The sequence below is a fragment of the Ochlerotatus camptorhynchus genome, unplaced genomic scaffold (genome assembly GCF_037179485.1).
Source record: "Ochlerotatus camptorhynchus isolate MF236.1 unplaced genomic scaffold, CSIRO-AGI_Acam_v1.1 ptg000022l, whole genome shotgun sequence".
NCBI classification, from domain to species: Eukaryota; Metazoa; Arthropoda; class Insecta; order Diptera; family Culicidae; genus Ochlerotatus; species Ochlerotatus camptorhynchus.
The window spans coordinates 1,740,953-1,754,902 of record NW_027040514.1 but is presented as its reverse complement, the minus strand read 5'-3'; the positions used below and the strand labels follow the sequence as shown (position 1 = coordinate 1,754,902).

Below are 13,950 nucleotides of genomic sequence, written 5' to 3'. Positions count from 1 at the left end.
GTATCTCAACCGAATCAGTACCACCGAGAACCGCGGACGCAAATTTTTGCCAGTCGATGTTTTTCGTGAGGTCGTACGCGATGTCAACCGAGCGAGTGGAAGATGAACCATTGGTAATAGAAATTTTGATTGGCAAGTGGTCACTACCGTAGGGATCTTGAATTACTTTCCACGAGCAATCCAACGATAGTGAACTCGAACTGAGGGAGAGGTCTAATCTACTTTCTCTTGCTGGAGGTTTGGCCACTCGTGTTACTTCCCCAGTGTTTAGAATTGTCATATTGAAGTTATCGCAAAGGTCGTATATCAGGGTTGAGCGGTTGTCATCGTACAGTTCCCCCCAGCCTGTACCGTGGGAGTTAAAATCTCCTAAGATCAACCGAGGCTCAGATAAAGCTGAGCAGATATCAGAGAAACCTTGGCGAGAAATCGCAGTTCTTGGAGGAAGATATACTGAGGCAATACTGAGGCTTTTACCTCGAATATTTACCTGACATGCGACAACTTCAATGCCTGTCACGGAAGGCAGATCGATTCTTTAAAAGGAATGGAGCGAGAAGCACCCCTCCATACGAATCTGCTCGATCAAGGCGAATAATGTTAAAATCGTGGAAACGGAGATCGGTGTCTGAAGAAAGCCATGTTTCACAAAGAGCAAATGCATCACAAAGTGAGTTGTGAAGTAAAAATTTGAATGTGTCAAGTTTCAGTATAAGACTTCTACAGTTCCACTGAAGAACAGAGATCATATCTCAGACCTCATTCGGAAAATTATCATCAAAGGATATGATCGACGCAAGGAAGGACCACCTAGAAGCTAGTTGCTTCAAAAGAGTTTTCACAAATGGAAGCACTAAATTAATAATGTTCCTAGTTGAGTCAGAGACGTTGAATATATTGAAGATGCTCTCCACAATTCCAGAAAACGTGAACATGGTATCATGTTCTTGCTGATTATTCAGCTGTTTTTCTGGCTGAAAAACTGGGATATCTGGGGTTTTAGATGATCCCGGAAGTGGCGGAAAGTCTTTGTTAAAATTACAAACTTTAAATCCCGGTGGTGGGGGTTTTGCTACATTTCCGCTACCTCTTAAATTTGACAAGGTAGGTTGAGAGTCCGTACGAGAGGCCTTACGAGGTTTTTGGGTGACGTTTGTTTTGGACCGCTTCCTCGTGTTGCCATTAAAGACAAAAGGACTACTCTCACCCACCTCTGAGTCAGAGCCCTGATCATCATCTGGCAGGAGGTGGAATGTGTTGTTGCTTTTTGGGGTGGTTTGGGAAGATGAAGCGGTCGTTTTTAAAATTTCTGCTAACGAGCGCTTAGAGCGAGCTTGCAAAGACCGCTTTAGTTTTTCTCCCTGCTGTTTGTACTTCGGGCAATCACTCAGAGCATGCGGAGCATCCTTACAGTAAACGCATTTTGGGGTAGCATGACAAGGACCCTCCGTATGCTCCTCCCCACATTGATCGCACCACGGTTTGTTGGAACAAAAGTCCGCGGTGTGACCTAGTTGTTTGCATTTCAAGCAATTCATTACCCTCGGTACAAACAAGCGTACAGGTAGTCGAACCTTCCCAATTGTGACGTAGTCAGGTAATGCCGATCCTGAAAAGGTCACACGAAACGAATCTGAGAGGGTATACTTTTTGTTAGTGCCTATGAGCGACACTGACTGCAGTTGAATGCAGTCCAGTATCTTGACTTTCGGGAGGGCACGGTTTTTGAAAATGCCGAAAGATTCGACTTGTAGGAAATCCAAAAGGCTGCTTTTGATCGAGTTGATCATGCTATCCTGCTAGCTAAACTGGATAAGCTTGGTGTGTCACAGGGCTTCGAGCATTGGTTCAAGTCTTACTTGACAAATCGAGAGCTCTGCGTGAAAATCTCTTTCACCAATACATCCGGTGTCCCTCGAGGCAGCAACTTAGGACCGTTGCTATTTTCAATCTTCATTAACGAGGTTGGATTGATTATTCCGGCTGGCTGGCTCTCTTTCTATGCAGATGATGTTAAGATTTATGTTGGAGTTTGAAACCTTACTGACTGTTTACAGTTACAACATATGATCGAAGACTTTGAGGATTGGTGTTCCAGGAACTTCGTCACGCTGAGTATTCAAAAATGCAGCATCATCTCTTTTCATCGCAAGCAAAAGCCAATCAAGTTCAACTATACAATCAACAATGAACCTTTGCAACGTGTGAGCAGTATCCGCGATCTAGGAATTACGCTTGATCCTGGAATTACATTCAAGCTGCATTATTCTGAGATCATCGCTAAAGCAAATAGACAACTCGGGTTTATCTTCAAGATTGCTGATGAATTCCGTGATCCAACATGTCTGAAAGCACTGTACTGTTCTCTCGTGCGTTCAATATTGGAATTTGAAGATGTCATCTGGTGCCCATACCAAGCGATTTGGATAGCGAGAATCGAATCCGTTCAGAAAAAAATCGTACGTTATGCATTACGCCACCTCCCATGGAACGATCCTGCCAATCTCCCACCATACGAACATCGCTGCCAACTTTTGGGCCTTGATACATTAGAACGTAGACGGCACTATCGCTCAGGCAGTGTTCGTTGCTAATTAGAAATTTGTGCTCCTGAACGACCATTGCGGACAAGGAATTTCTTACATCTTGGGACGCGCGCAACAAATTATGGCCTGCATGATCCAATAAGATTCATGTCTGCTAGTTTTAACAGCTTCTACGAATACTTCGATTTCAACATTTCTGCGGCTGCGTTTCGTAACCGAATTCAACGCACGAGGGATGAAATCTACTGAAAATTGGAATAACTCGACGTGCAATGATGGGCAAAATTACTCTTTGCAACAGGTGAGTAGCATTCCGATGCTCTCACAGGTTAAATGTAGGCAAAATGGAAGAAATGCCCTGATTCCGTGTCCGTTTCAACTGTGCGGGTGCTGATGGGCTCCATCAAGAGAAAGATTCGAGATTTCGTTCGAACTGGAGAAATGTAACTATCTAATGCTGTAACTTTGAAGTTTTAATAAAAGTACTGTAAAGCAACCATTAATGGACTTTTTAAACTGATTGAATAACGAATTACAGGCCATTTTGTGCGTACCAATTAATTTTAAGTCAGCCTTTAACATACGTTCTCTCTCGCTGGTGAGTCAAAGCGGGAGTGACATAAGTTCCTTTCAATCTCAAGCAAGAAAGTTCGCTCGGGAAATAACGCATCGCAGAACTGCAATGAATAAATTCACATGTCCAGCTGATCCCTCGCTAAAATAACCAAAGCTTTTTGATCATTTTTGATGCAAGCGAAGCCTATTTGATATAGCGTGATAGCTGTTTCATCGTTCACCTTGAATTAATTCATAACTAATTAAACCATAACTTTTTAAGAGTTTCTAAGAGTGTTTCCACCGTTGTGAATTTTCCAATCAGTTCGAATCTTTAACGATAATGAAAATACACGAAATTAGAAGTCGTCTGTTTTGATCATCCACCACGGCAATTTCGGTAATCTGCTCACAAATTGAATTTTCCAATTACCAAACTCCAAAATCACGCTTAGTCCCGATTTGCATACGCTTACGTTCAAATTCCTTTGCCGAATGGAGAAAAAAAAATCCAAAACAGAAACAGAATGCGATCAAATTTAAGCATCATCCACTCGTGCGTGTGCGTCGTCGATGTCGCCGGTGTGCACCAATGACTTTATTTGTCATCGTTAAACCTCCAATCACCGCTCTCTTCCGGCTCAGCTCATCTCCCTTCAGGCTAGGAGCTAGGAAATTGATTCAACATCAAAAATGTTTCCATTTTTTTCGCCACCCACCGCTCCAGTCGAGCGTGGAAAAATCTAAATATTGCGCCATTTTCCGCGAGCGAGAAGCAATTTACATAACAATCAACGGCATGACGCCGTCGACGGCGCGCTTTCATCGCTGTTCTCTTTTTTTTTTCGTTTAAGCCTTCAATAGAAATCCTTGTCCTAGGGAGCGTTTCATTTTTGCCCCAAACTCAGCTCCACCCGTCATTCAGAATGTCTTCCATTCTGTTTTTGCGTGCGTCATGGCTCATCTGCTCTGAAAGCCATATTCCCATAACCCCTTTCCACAAGCATGGGCAAGCCAAGTGGAAAATTATGAATAAAATTATGTCCATATCCGGAGAAAATCGCTTGTTCTATTGTTTCACCCAATTGGACGTCGCCATCGTCGTCAATTGTTTTTTTTTTTTCTTTCCGCGTGCGCTCAAGCAACGGAGAAAAAGTTCAATCCTCCGTCAAGGCCGGAAACTTTTACACTTAGCGGCAGTTATCATCGGTGCCCTCGGTGGGATTGATGGCAACGATTTTAACCGAAATGACGACTGACTGACTGACTTCCTTTTTTCCTTTTTCCTTTTTCTTTTTTGCAGAATGTCCGCCCGCGATGGACGGAATGGAACGATTTGCCTGCCCAACGCCAGACAGACAGGGTCGGTATCGATGTATAGACGACCACGTGCTCTGTGATGGGTTTATCGACTGCCCGGAGGGCGAGGACGAGGACCGGCAGGCGTGCATGTTCTACAAAACGGTAAGTGGGAGAGTTTTCAACTTGCTGAAACCTTTTCTTCGACAATGCTATTCTTCATGGCGGTGTTTGGTAAAACTTTCGATTTTCACAATTAATTGATTATGTTTAAAATGATTATATTTTAATTGAGAGTAGTGGATTCATTCTAATGTTGACTAGGAGTGAGAGGGGCTGGAGTGGCCAGAGCCGGAGAAAATACGGAAAACCCGGGAAATCACAATCTGAAGGACGAGTAACAAAAAAAAAAACGCGTGCGAATCACTTCACCGATTATTCAATTGATTTTTAATATTCCAATTCAATACAAGTTTGTTGTAGGAAAGAGAATACAGTATATGTAAAGAAAAGAGACAAACTTATCGATCAATAACCACTACAGGGGATGCTGCAGGGGATAACTGTTCACATCTCACTACGTCCAGAGATTTCGCTCGAACATAATCCGCCCACCAAATTCCCTATAAGAATTTCCAATCGAAGTCTTCTTGGAACATACTCATCCTGATCCAATGGTATGGCTCTTATCTTCCTGATATCGCGACGAGTAGTACCAGATGCTGTTCGGACTGATACCACTCTGATTGCTCCATCTGCTCCTGGGAAGGTTTCGATGATTCTACCCGTAGGCCATTGCTTTGGCTTCGAATTGTCGTCCACTAGTAGAACGAAGTCGCCGACCGAAACGTTGTGGGATGAACGTTGCCACTTTGCCAACCGCTGCAGAGATCGCACGTATTCTGTCTGCCATCTAGTGCGAAATTCTTGCGAGAGACGCTGAACGAACTGCCAGCGTGACATCGAGCTAATTTGCCGCTTCAGCAAGTTGACTTCGGGAACGGTGGTGAGTGCACGACTGATTAGAAGGTGAGCAGGAGTGAGAAGTTGAGCATCGATAGGGCTATTGGAGATCGGTGTAAGGGGTCTCGAGATCATGGTGGCAGCAATTTGAGCTATCAGCGTGGACAGTTCTTCGAAGGTAAAGATGTAACTGCTGGTGATCTTCGACAAATGCTGCTTAGCAACCTTGATCGCTGACTCCCATAATCCTCCATGGTGTGGAGACCGAGCTGGAATGAAGTTCCATTCCACTCCCTTGTCGGTTAGAAAGTCGACCACTTCATCGTTGTGTACAGAAGAGTTGAGTTGCGCGTACATTTCTCGAAGGTGCTTAGCTGTTGCTCGGAAGTTCGTTGCGTTGTCCGAGAACATTTTCGCTGGCAAACCGTAGCGGCTGGAAAATCGAGTGAATGCCGCTAAGAACGCTGCAGTAGTAAGCTCAGACACAGCTTCCATATGCACGGCCATTGTTGTAAAGCAAACAAAGAATGCGATGTACCCCTTGCTTTGTTTCGCACCTCTGGTCCTACGTCCAACAATGCTGACTGGACCGGCATAGTCCACACCAGTAATCGCAAATGGTGGATTTGGTTGAACTCGATCAGATGGCAGCTGACCCATTTGTTGATGCGTTGATCCTCCGGGATACGGCTAGCAGTGTTTGTGGCCCGCAGTGGTGATGGACGATGTGGTCATGATTTAACAGATAAGATGTGAGGATAGAATGGCGAGGTATCAATATAGGATGTCGAACGTCGTAGCTGAGACTTGACTGTTGTAGTCTTCCGCCCACCCTGAGCATACCCTCTTCGTCCAGGAATGGCTTGAGTTGGTGCAAACTGCTGTGCGAACTAGCTTCTCCTTGCTGCCGCAAACGACTCAGCTCTTCACGAAAGTGCTGTTGCTGAACGTGGCGAATGTAAACTGTTTGGGCTCGATCAAGCTCCCGTGGTAACAGACGAGGAATCGATCGAGAGTCAGGAGACCTCAACCGAAGAATACGAGCAGTGACCCGAAGCAGCATCGTGAGATCGGGATAATATCGTGCCATCATTCCATCGAGAAAGTCATTTTCATAGAGAGTGATGAGAGAAACGGCTACTGCACCAGCTCTTTGCTCCCTATCAATGTGCTGTTGGTCAGTGTTGGTCAGTGTAGGGATGTCGGTTGAATCACATTGCTCACCTATGGGGCTCCATGCAGGACCATTCCACCACAGACTGTTGTGCTGAATTTGTTCTGGCGATGCACCGCGCGAAATGAGATCAGCGGGGTTTTGCTCCGATGCGATGTGGCTCCAATTGACTGCTGGTAGGTGCGTGGTCGTATCTCGAAGAAAGGTTGATTGATGGCGCTTGTTACGTTGTTGATGAGTCGTGCGAGGATCACTGCAGCACATAACTCCAAACGTGGCAGAGCCGTTCGTTTATTTCCAATTGGCGCAACCTTGGACTTTGCGCAGAGTAGATGCGAACTATTATTCCCAGCATCGTCGATCGCCCGGATGTATATGCAGGCACCCATGGCTCGCTCGGATGCATCACTGTAGCCGTGCAGGAACATTCGCGACGTCCTGTTAGTGCCGATAACTCGTCTCGGAACCTGAAAGGAGTTGAGAAGGGCCAGACCTTACACGAAAACTTGCCAGATATTAGTCAACTCACCAGGGGGAATAACATCCCAGTCCACCTTCAGTTCCCACAAATGTTGCATCAGTAGCTTCGCTTTGATGATGATAGGCGCAAGCAGACCGAGTGGGTCGAAAAGACTGGCGATGTTGGAGAGAATGATGCGCTTTGTGGGCTGAAGGATCTTGGGTGGTTGGACGCTGAACAGGAATTCGTCGCTGCACGGCTGCCAGTGGATCCCGAGGGCCTTGATGGTGTTGGGTTCGTTGAGCTCGATGGGAATTTTCATTTCAAGGTCCGCCTCAGGAACACCTTCTAGAGCTTCGTTGCTATTAGAAGCCCACTTCCGCAGGTGAAATCCTCCGGCAGAAAAGATGATGAAAAGCTCTTGTCGAAGTTGCTTGGCTTCATCAGCAGAATCAGCACCCGTCAGTACGTCGTCGACGTAAATCCCCTTGATAGCCTTCTCGACTGCATCCGGAAATTGCCCTTGATGGGAGAGCAGAAGCTGCTGTACACATTTTGTCGCCAGATACGATGCGCTTTTGGTACCGTAAGTAACGGTATTTAGACCGTATTCCTGGATCGGCTTGCCCTCTGACCAGCGCCACAAGATTCGAATGCAGTTTCGATCCTCATCGTAGAGAAGCACCATTCTATACATCTGTTTCACATCACCGGCGAGTACAACTGGGGGAAACCGGAATCGCAAAAGGATGTTGACCAGAGAATCCTGTAACACAGGGCCCGCCAAGAGGATGTCGTTGAGGGACTTGCCACTGCTTGTTTTAGCTGAGGCGTCGAACTATCCTCCTTTACGACGCAATGGTGTGGAAGAAAAACACAATTCTCCGATACTGGTGTAGTGGCGAGACTCATGTGCCCGAGGTCGATGTACTCTCGCATAAAAGAATGGTACTGTTGTTTCAAATTAGAGTTTCTTTCCAATTTGCGCTCGAGGTGTAGCAGTCTTTTCTCTGCAATTTCCCTCGATTTGCCGAGAGAAGTAGGGCTGTCTAAGTATGGAAGCCGAACGATGAATTTTCCGGTACTATTACGAATCGTGTGCTTCGTGAAATGCTCTTCGCATCGGATCTCTTCATCGTTGAAGTGCGGAGTTTTATTAGTGTAAATTCCTCCAGTTCCCAGAACTTGCGGAGCTGATCGGAGAGAGGATCATTGGGAGCCGTCAGTAAGCATGAAGGAGCGTTAGTGTGAGGTTGATTGTCGCAGTCTTTGTAGCCACCAGAAACACTCATCCTTATTTAGTATTCTGGAGTACGGGAAGGCAGTCGTCCAAACCAAGGTTGATTGTTCCAGGCTCGAACAGCTGGAAGAAGAGTTTGTTCCCGAGAAGGATGCTGACCTTTCCGGGATGGTGAAATTGGGGATCAGCCAATTGAATCGACCCTGAAATTGGCCAATCCGTGATGTTGATCGGCTTTAACGGGAGCTCAGAAGTAAGTCGCTCAAGAATAATGCACGGCACTACATTCCGATAGTCTGAGCAACGTGAAGCGAATGTAATCACTGCTCCTTTATTCGCGTGCCCAGAAGTATTAGCAATTCCACCGAATTCGAAGTCCACATCTGCAGTGGAGAGACACAATTTCTTACACAAATCCTCAGCGATGTAGCTTGTGTGAGACGCGCAATCAAGGACTGCTCGACAAGCATGTGGACGTCCAAACTTGTCAAAGACGTTGATGGTAGCGGTCAGGAGTAGAACGTTGGTGTCCATGAAATCGGTTGCTCGACAGAGCGGTGCAATCAATGTTTGCGACATCGAAGACGAACCATAGATATTGGTTGTGGCCGCTGTACTGTTGCCTGTCGTTGAAGCGGCAGTCGATTGGAGGGCTTCGTGCAGACGAGTGTGGTGAGGAAGATTACATTTCCGACAATTGCCGGACTGGCAAGGTTCGCCGGAATGTTGCTTCAGGCAGTTCTCACAGAGGTTCTGCCTACGGATAAAATGGAGTCGTTCATCGGAGCTGACATGAAGAAACTTATCACACTGATACAGTTGATGCGGTGATTTTGCACAAAAAAGGCACATTAGTGGAGTAGAGAGGTGCCCGGTGGTGACGAGAGCTGTTGGTCCCCTGGTAGAATGTTTGCTTGGAAAAGGCGTGATGAACATCGGTTTCTTCTGACGAATCGGCTGAACAGATTTCAGTGCGCAGCTTTGGGCATCGATAAACTTCAGGAACCTCTCCAAGGTAACTTGTTCGTCTTTGAGCTCCGACCTTTTTTGACACCACAACTGCTTACTTTCCGGATCCAGTTTTTTGGCTAGAATGTACAGCAACCATATATCCCTTCCTTCCTGATTCATGGCCTCCAGTGCTCGAATAACTTCATCGGACACATCATGTAGGGAGCGCAGACCGGCAGCTGATGGTGACGTCATAGATTGTTGATTCAAGAACCGATGAATGTGCTGTGCAGCGATTTCGAGCGGCTTGTTGTACCTAGTCTTCAGCTTGGCTAGAGCGGGAGCATAGTTGGCGTCTTCTATACGAAGGTGTGATATCAGAGCGGCGGCTTCTTCGACAAGGTTGGTCTTGAGGAAGTAGAGCTTCTGACTATCCTGTAGAGCCACGTTCTTGTGTACCGCACTGTCGAACAGGTCGAAAAAAGAAGGCCATTCGAGGATGTTGCCTCCAAATGTAGGCAGATTCATCCGAGGGAGCTTGACATCGGTGTGTGGAGAAGCATTTTGGGCAACAACCGTTGAACTGCTGCTTGAGTTGGACGCCGTTTTGAAGCTGCTGGAGATCAGCCGGATGAATTCTGCCTGTTGCTGTGCCAGTTGTTGAATGGCAGCGCCGCCATCTTGTGATGCTGCCTCATTGCGGGTCGAAGAAAAATCGAACCTTTTTCGGAGCTTCAACAGGGTACCTTTCAGGGGAGCGAAATTACCCTCGAATTCGGCCTGATGTTTCAGGATTACATCCATCTCGTCATCCTTGCAACTATCCACCATTCGCTTGTGAACCGAGAGATAAGCCGCCCAAATTTCTCGAATGTTATCCAGCTCGGTTTCGATGTCAACGTCATCGATATCATCCCTCTTCTGAAGCTTCTGGATATTTTGCGATGCTCGGTATAAACGTGCTTCGAGCGATCTCCTCGCACGTAGTAGCTTGTCCATGGTGGGTAAACTAGACGATGATAAGTTTCAGTATCACCCACTTTCACAGGGAATGTTCTTTTCAGAGGTGATATTCCAACCTCACTCTGGTACTAACTTTCGCGAATCGCGGCACAGTGACGAAAAGTGGATAAACGCACCTTTTTGATCACCTACGGCCCGATCCGGTTCGAAGGACCAATTTATGAAGTGGCCAGAGCCGGAAAAAATACGGAAAACCCGGGAAATCACGATCTGAAGGACGAGTAACAAAAAAACGCGTGCGAATCACTTCACCGATTTGATTTTTAATATTCCAATTCAATACATTTGAAGTTGGTTGTAGGAAAGAGAATACAGTATATGTAAAGAAAAGAGACAAACTTAGCGATCAATAACCACTACAGGGGATAACTGTTCACATCTTAGTTGGAAGGGGAACGTACAGAGATTTCGCTCGAACAGGGGCATAGTTAACAGGTGAGGCATAATGAGCATCCTGCACTCCAGGTCTTAACCTCTAATTGTTCAAAACAAATTAATTGAAAGAAGGTGCAATAGCATCATTTCTATGATTAATGAACAATTGTTTTGTTTCGAACCAACTTGAATATATCGCTTTCGACAGTAGTCTAATATCGCTCTGTGAAAATTATTGGACATCGCTTTTCAACCGTATTAATAGGTTAGTTCATCAGAAAGCTAACCTCACTTTTCCCACAAATCCTTGAGAAGTTGCCAAAGTTGAGTGCAGATCAGTTGCGTCTATCTATTATCAATTAGTACCGCAGTGGTAGTATGGTTCGAAACATTTTGGTGAGTTCAACCGTCAATTCAACAAGTGGCTTCCTTCGTGCCAATCTATCTTAAAATCAAGCCCAATGACCGTACAACAGATTTCACGTAGGAACGTTCCAAAAGGGAACAACTTTTGATACTCCGATTGCATGCTACGCGACCATTATGAGGAAGCTTTGTTCAGTCGATGTCCAAGCTGGTGTGAGCAAAAGTCATAACTTTGATTTCAGTTTTCCCCCTGAAATTCATTCAACTTGAGACTTGAGCACCACCTTCAAATCAATCAAATCGAAAAATTCCTCCACGAACGATTTCTGCGATTCTAAGCGATATCTTAAACCCCAATCAACACAGCCCGAGCGAACGACGGAATTCCAGCAAAGTGCGAAACAATTCACCAGCCACACCCCCCCCCCCCCCTCCCGCAGACTTACCAGACTCGGATTCCATGAGGAATTTTGCGAATCAGCTAAAAGCGCCACCTCTCTCTCACGGACGGAGGGGGACGACAGTTAAGACCACACGACGGCATTATTGTGCTGGTGCCCCTTCAGCAGTAAATGGATGGGGTACGGTCGTCCTGGCAATACCATCCCTGTGACAGGTAGGTATACCCACTTTGGCGACGACGCCACCGTCTGAGTAAGCAAAAACCGCTCGAGACGACGACGGCCACCGGAAAGCATGTGCGTGGGCGGTAAGGTGCTGTAATATGGCAACGCGACGATGACGACGACAACGACGACGACAACGGTGATCCTGTTTCTGTAGAGCTGTCAGCTGAGTCTGTCGTGTAGCGGAGTTTTCTCCGGGTGTCATAATCGGATTAAAAATATTATTATCGCTATTATTGTGTGTTTGATTGTGGTTATTTCGTTTTGGTCGGGCTCGTGGCTGCCGCTGGTGATGGGCGGAAGGCAGGCAACCGTGGACGGCTCATGTTTCCGGTGAAGTAAGGATGGCTCGTTGGTCGAAGGGGGGGGGGGGTCTTCTAGTTTTATTGCTGACCGATAAGGCACGAAATGGGGAATATGAGTGACTGGCGGAAAGTTTCATCGGACTGACAAGCGCGTTTTCATTTCTATGGATATAATGCGGTGCGCTGGAGCTGTGGGTGGTACCGAGAGTTATCAGAATAGCAACTCGAGTTTAACAAGTGGTTGCTGTCGATTTGAGTTGATTCGCCAGACAGGCAGAACAAAATTAACGATCGGAGCAATTCATACTTCTGGCAGTAAAGTCAACTGTTAATTTTCTCTGTACACTCTCAAATCTGGCTATCCAGTATGTTTGATATGAGCACCAGACGACAGCACTACACACTAAGATTTTGTTTTCGTGTTCGGTAAATTTTACCGAAATCAGAACAGTTGAACAAAAACAAGCTTTCAAAACATGTTCAACCTTGTTTAAATGATCAAATCTTGTCATTTTAGTGGAGATTTAGTTTCGAAGTAGCTGAAAAGCAATTGAATTGAATTGCATAAATTTTACCGAATAGCTCAGCTGTTCAGATTTCGGTAAAAATTACTGAAGCCGGCGATAATTTCTAAGTGTGTATACTCTAAGATTGAACGTACTAACGAGCAATACAGCGCCCGTAGGCAAAGCGGATTGCGAAAGTCTTCAGATATTTTGAACATAAAGCCAAGCTTAAGTCAGGATGTCATTGTAGTGCGGTTTGAAGGTCAATTCACAGTCGAGTGTTACTCCTAAATCTTTGACCTGGGTAATCCTCTATAATGTTTGCCCGGAAATGGAATAATCAAATATTATTGCGGTAAAATGATATCACATTGCACTTGTTGATGCTGAGCGTCAAGAAATTACGGGAGCACCAACTCTGCATACGATCCACAATCAGCGATGCAATTGATAACCACATACATTTTGACATCGTCAGCGTAGAATAACCGGCATCCAGGTGGCAGTAGACACGAAAACTCGTTGACGAAAAGCGAAAACAGAAGAGCCCCAGATTACTTCCTTGGGGAACGCCGGAAACGTTCGGGAACACTTCAGAACGAGAAGCTTTAATCTTAACGCAAAGCGAACGGTTCAAGAATGTTGAGGTCTACTTGGTCCACCCCCGAGTATCTAGACAGAAAACCTCAGTTTCACGTGCCCACTTACAAATTGTAGATGTCTCCATCGTTGGTGCCACAATTTTTTTCGCTTCACAAAACATTTTTTGACGTAGGACTACGTCTTTGATTTCTATATGGGGGTGAAAACCGAAAATGGAACATGTAACAAATTAAGAAAGGTTTTGAACGTTAATAACTCAGTTGCCCTTGGTCCAATTTTAATAATTTTATCACCAATCGATCAGAAATATGACAACTCATCGCATAACAATGCTTCCGAATGTTGATTTTCATCGAGAAACTATTGAAAAACTGGTAAATGTCCAGCATTGGCCAAAAGCGTCGAATTAACTAACAAATCCACCAATTACCTACATGCATATGCTGCTTCCCCAGCACAGTCGTCAGAGAGTAGTAAGTAGACGAAACAAGTCGAAGTGGCATTCGCCTCTGATCCTCGGACGCGTGCGAATAGGGAGGATGGAATTGCGTAATATTTCGCACACTCATCGCCATATTCAGAACCAAACGCAAATTCTTCGAGATAACCACCATCCGTCGTCTGGCTCGCCGTGGAGGTGTCTGACGTATCTCCGGTCTGATTTACGAGGTGTGCTGAAGGTGCTCCTGAAAAATTAGATCCGTGATGCTGTCACCTACACTAAACACGCCAAGCGTAAGCGGCCGTGGATGTCATCTACGTTTTGAAGTGACAGAGACGCACTCTGTTTGGTTTCGGAGGTTAAATCATCACCAACTTTGGCAACAAACCGGCTCTTTTCAGGGCCACCAAGCTTATTACAGTAAAGAGTAGGAAAAGAATTCATCTGCCTGTTTGTCCATATTCAGAACCAACGATCACACAAAATGCTCATGTAATCAAACTGGAAGCAGGGGTA

At 45.6% G+C, this 13,950-nt stretch overlaps 1 protein-coding gene across 1 annotated transcript in view; it reads left to right on the top strand.

Annotated features, from left to right (window-relative positions):
• jeb (jelly belly) overlaps positions 1-13,950 on the top strand; it is a 184,661-nt gene that overhangs the window by 150,295 nt on the left and 20,416 nt on the right. The window contains exon 2 of the mRNA XM_065227664.1: positions 4,405-4,565. Within this exon, the coding sequence (XP_065083736.1) occupies positions 4,405-4,565 (161 nt within the window). The remainder of the gene's footprint in view (positions 1-4,404; positions 4,566-13,950) is intronic.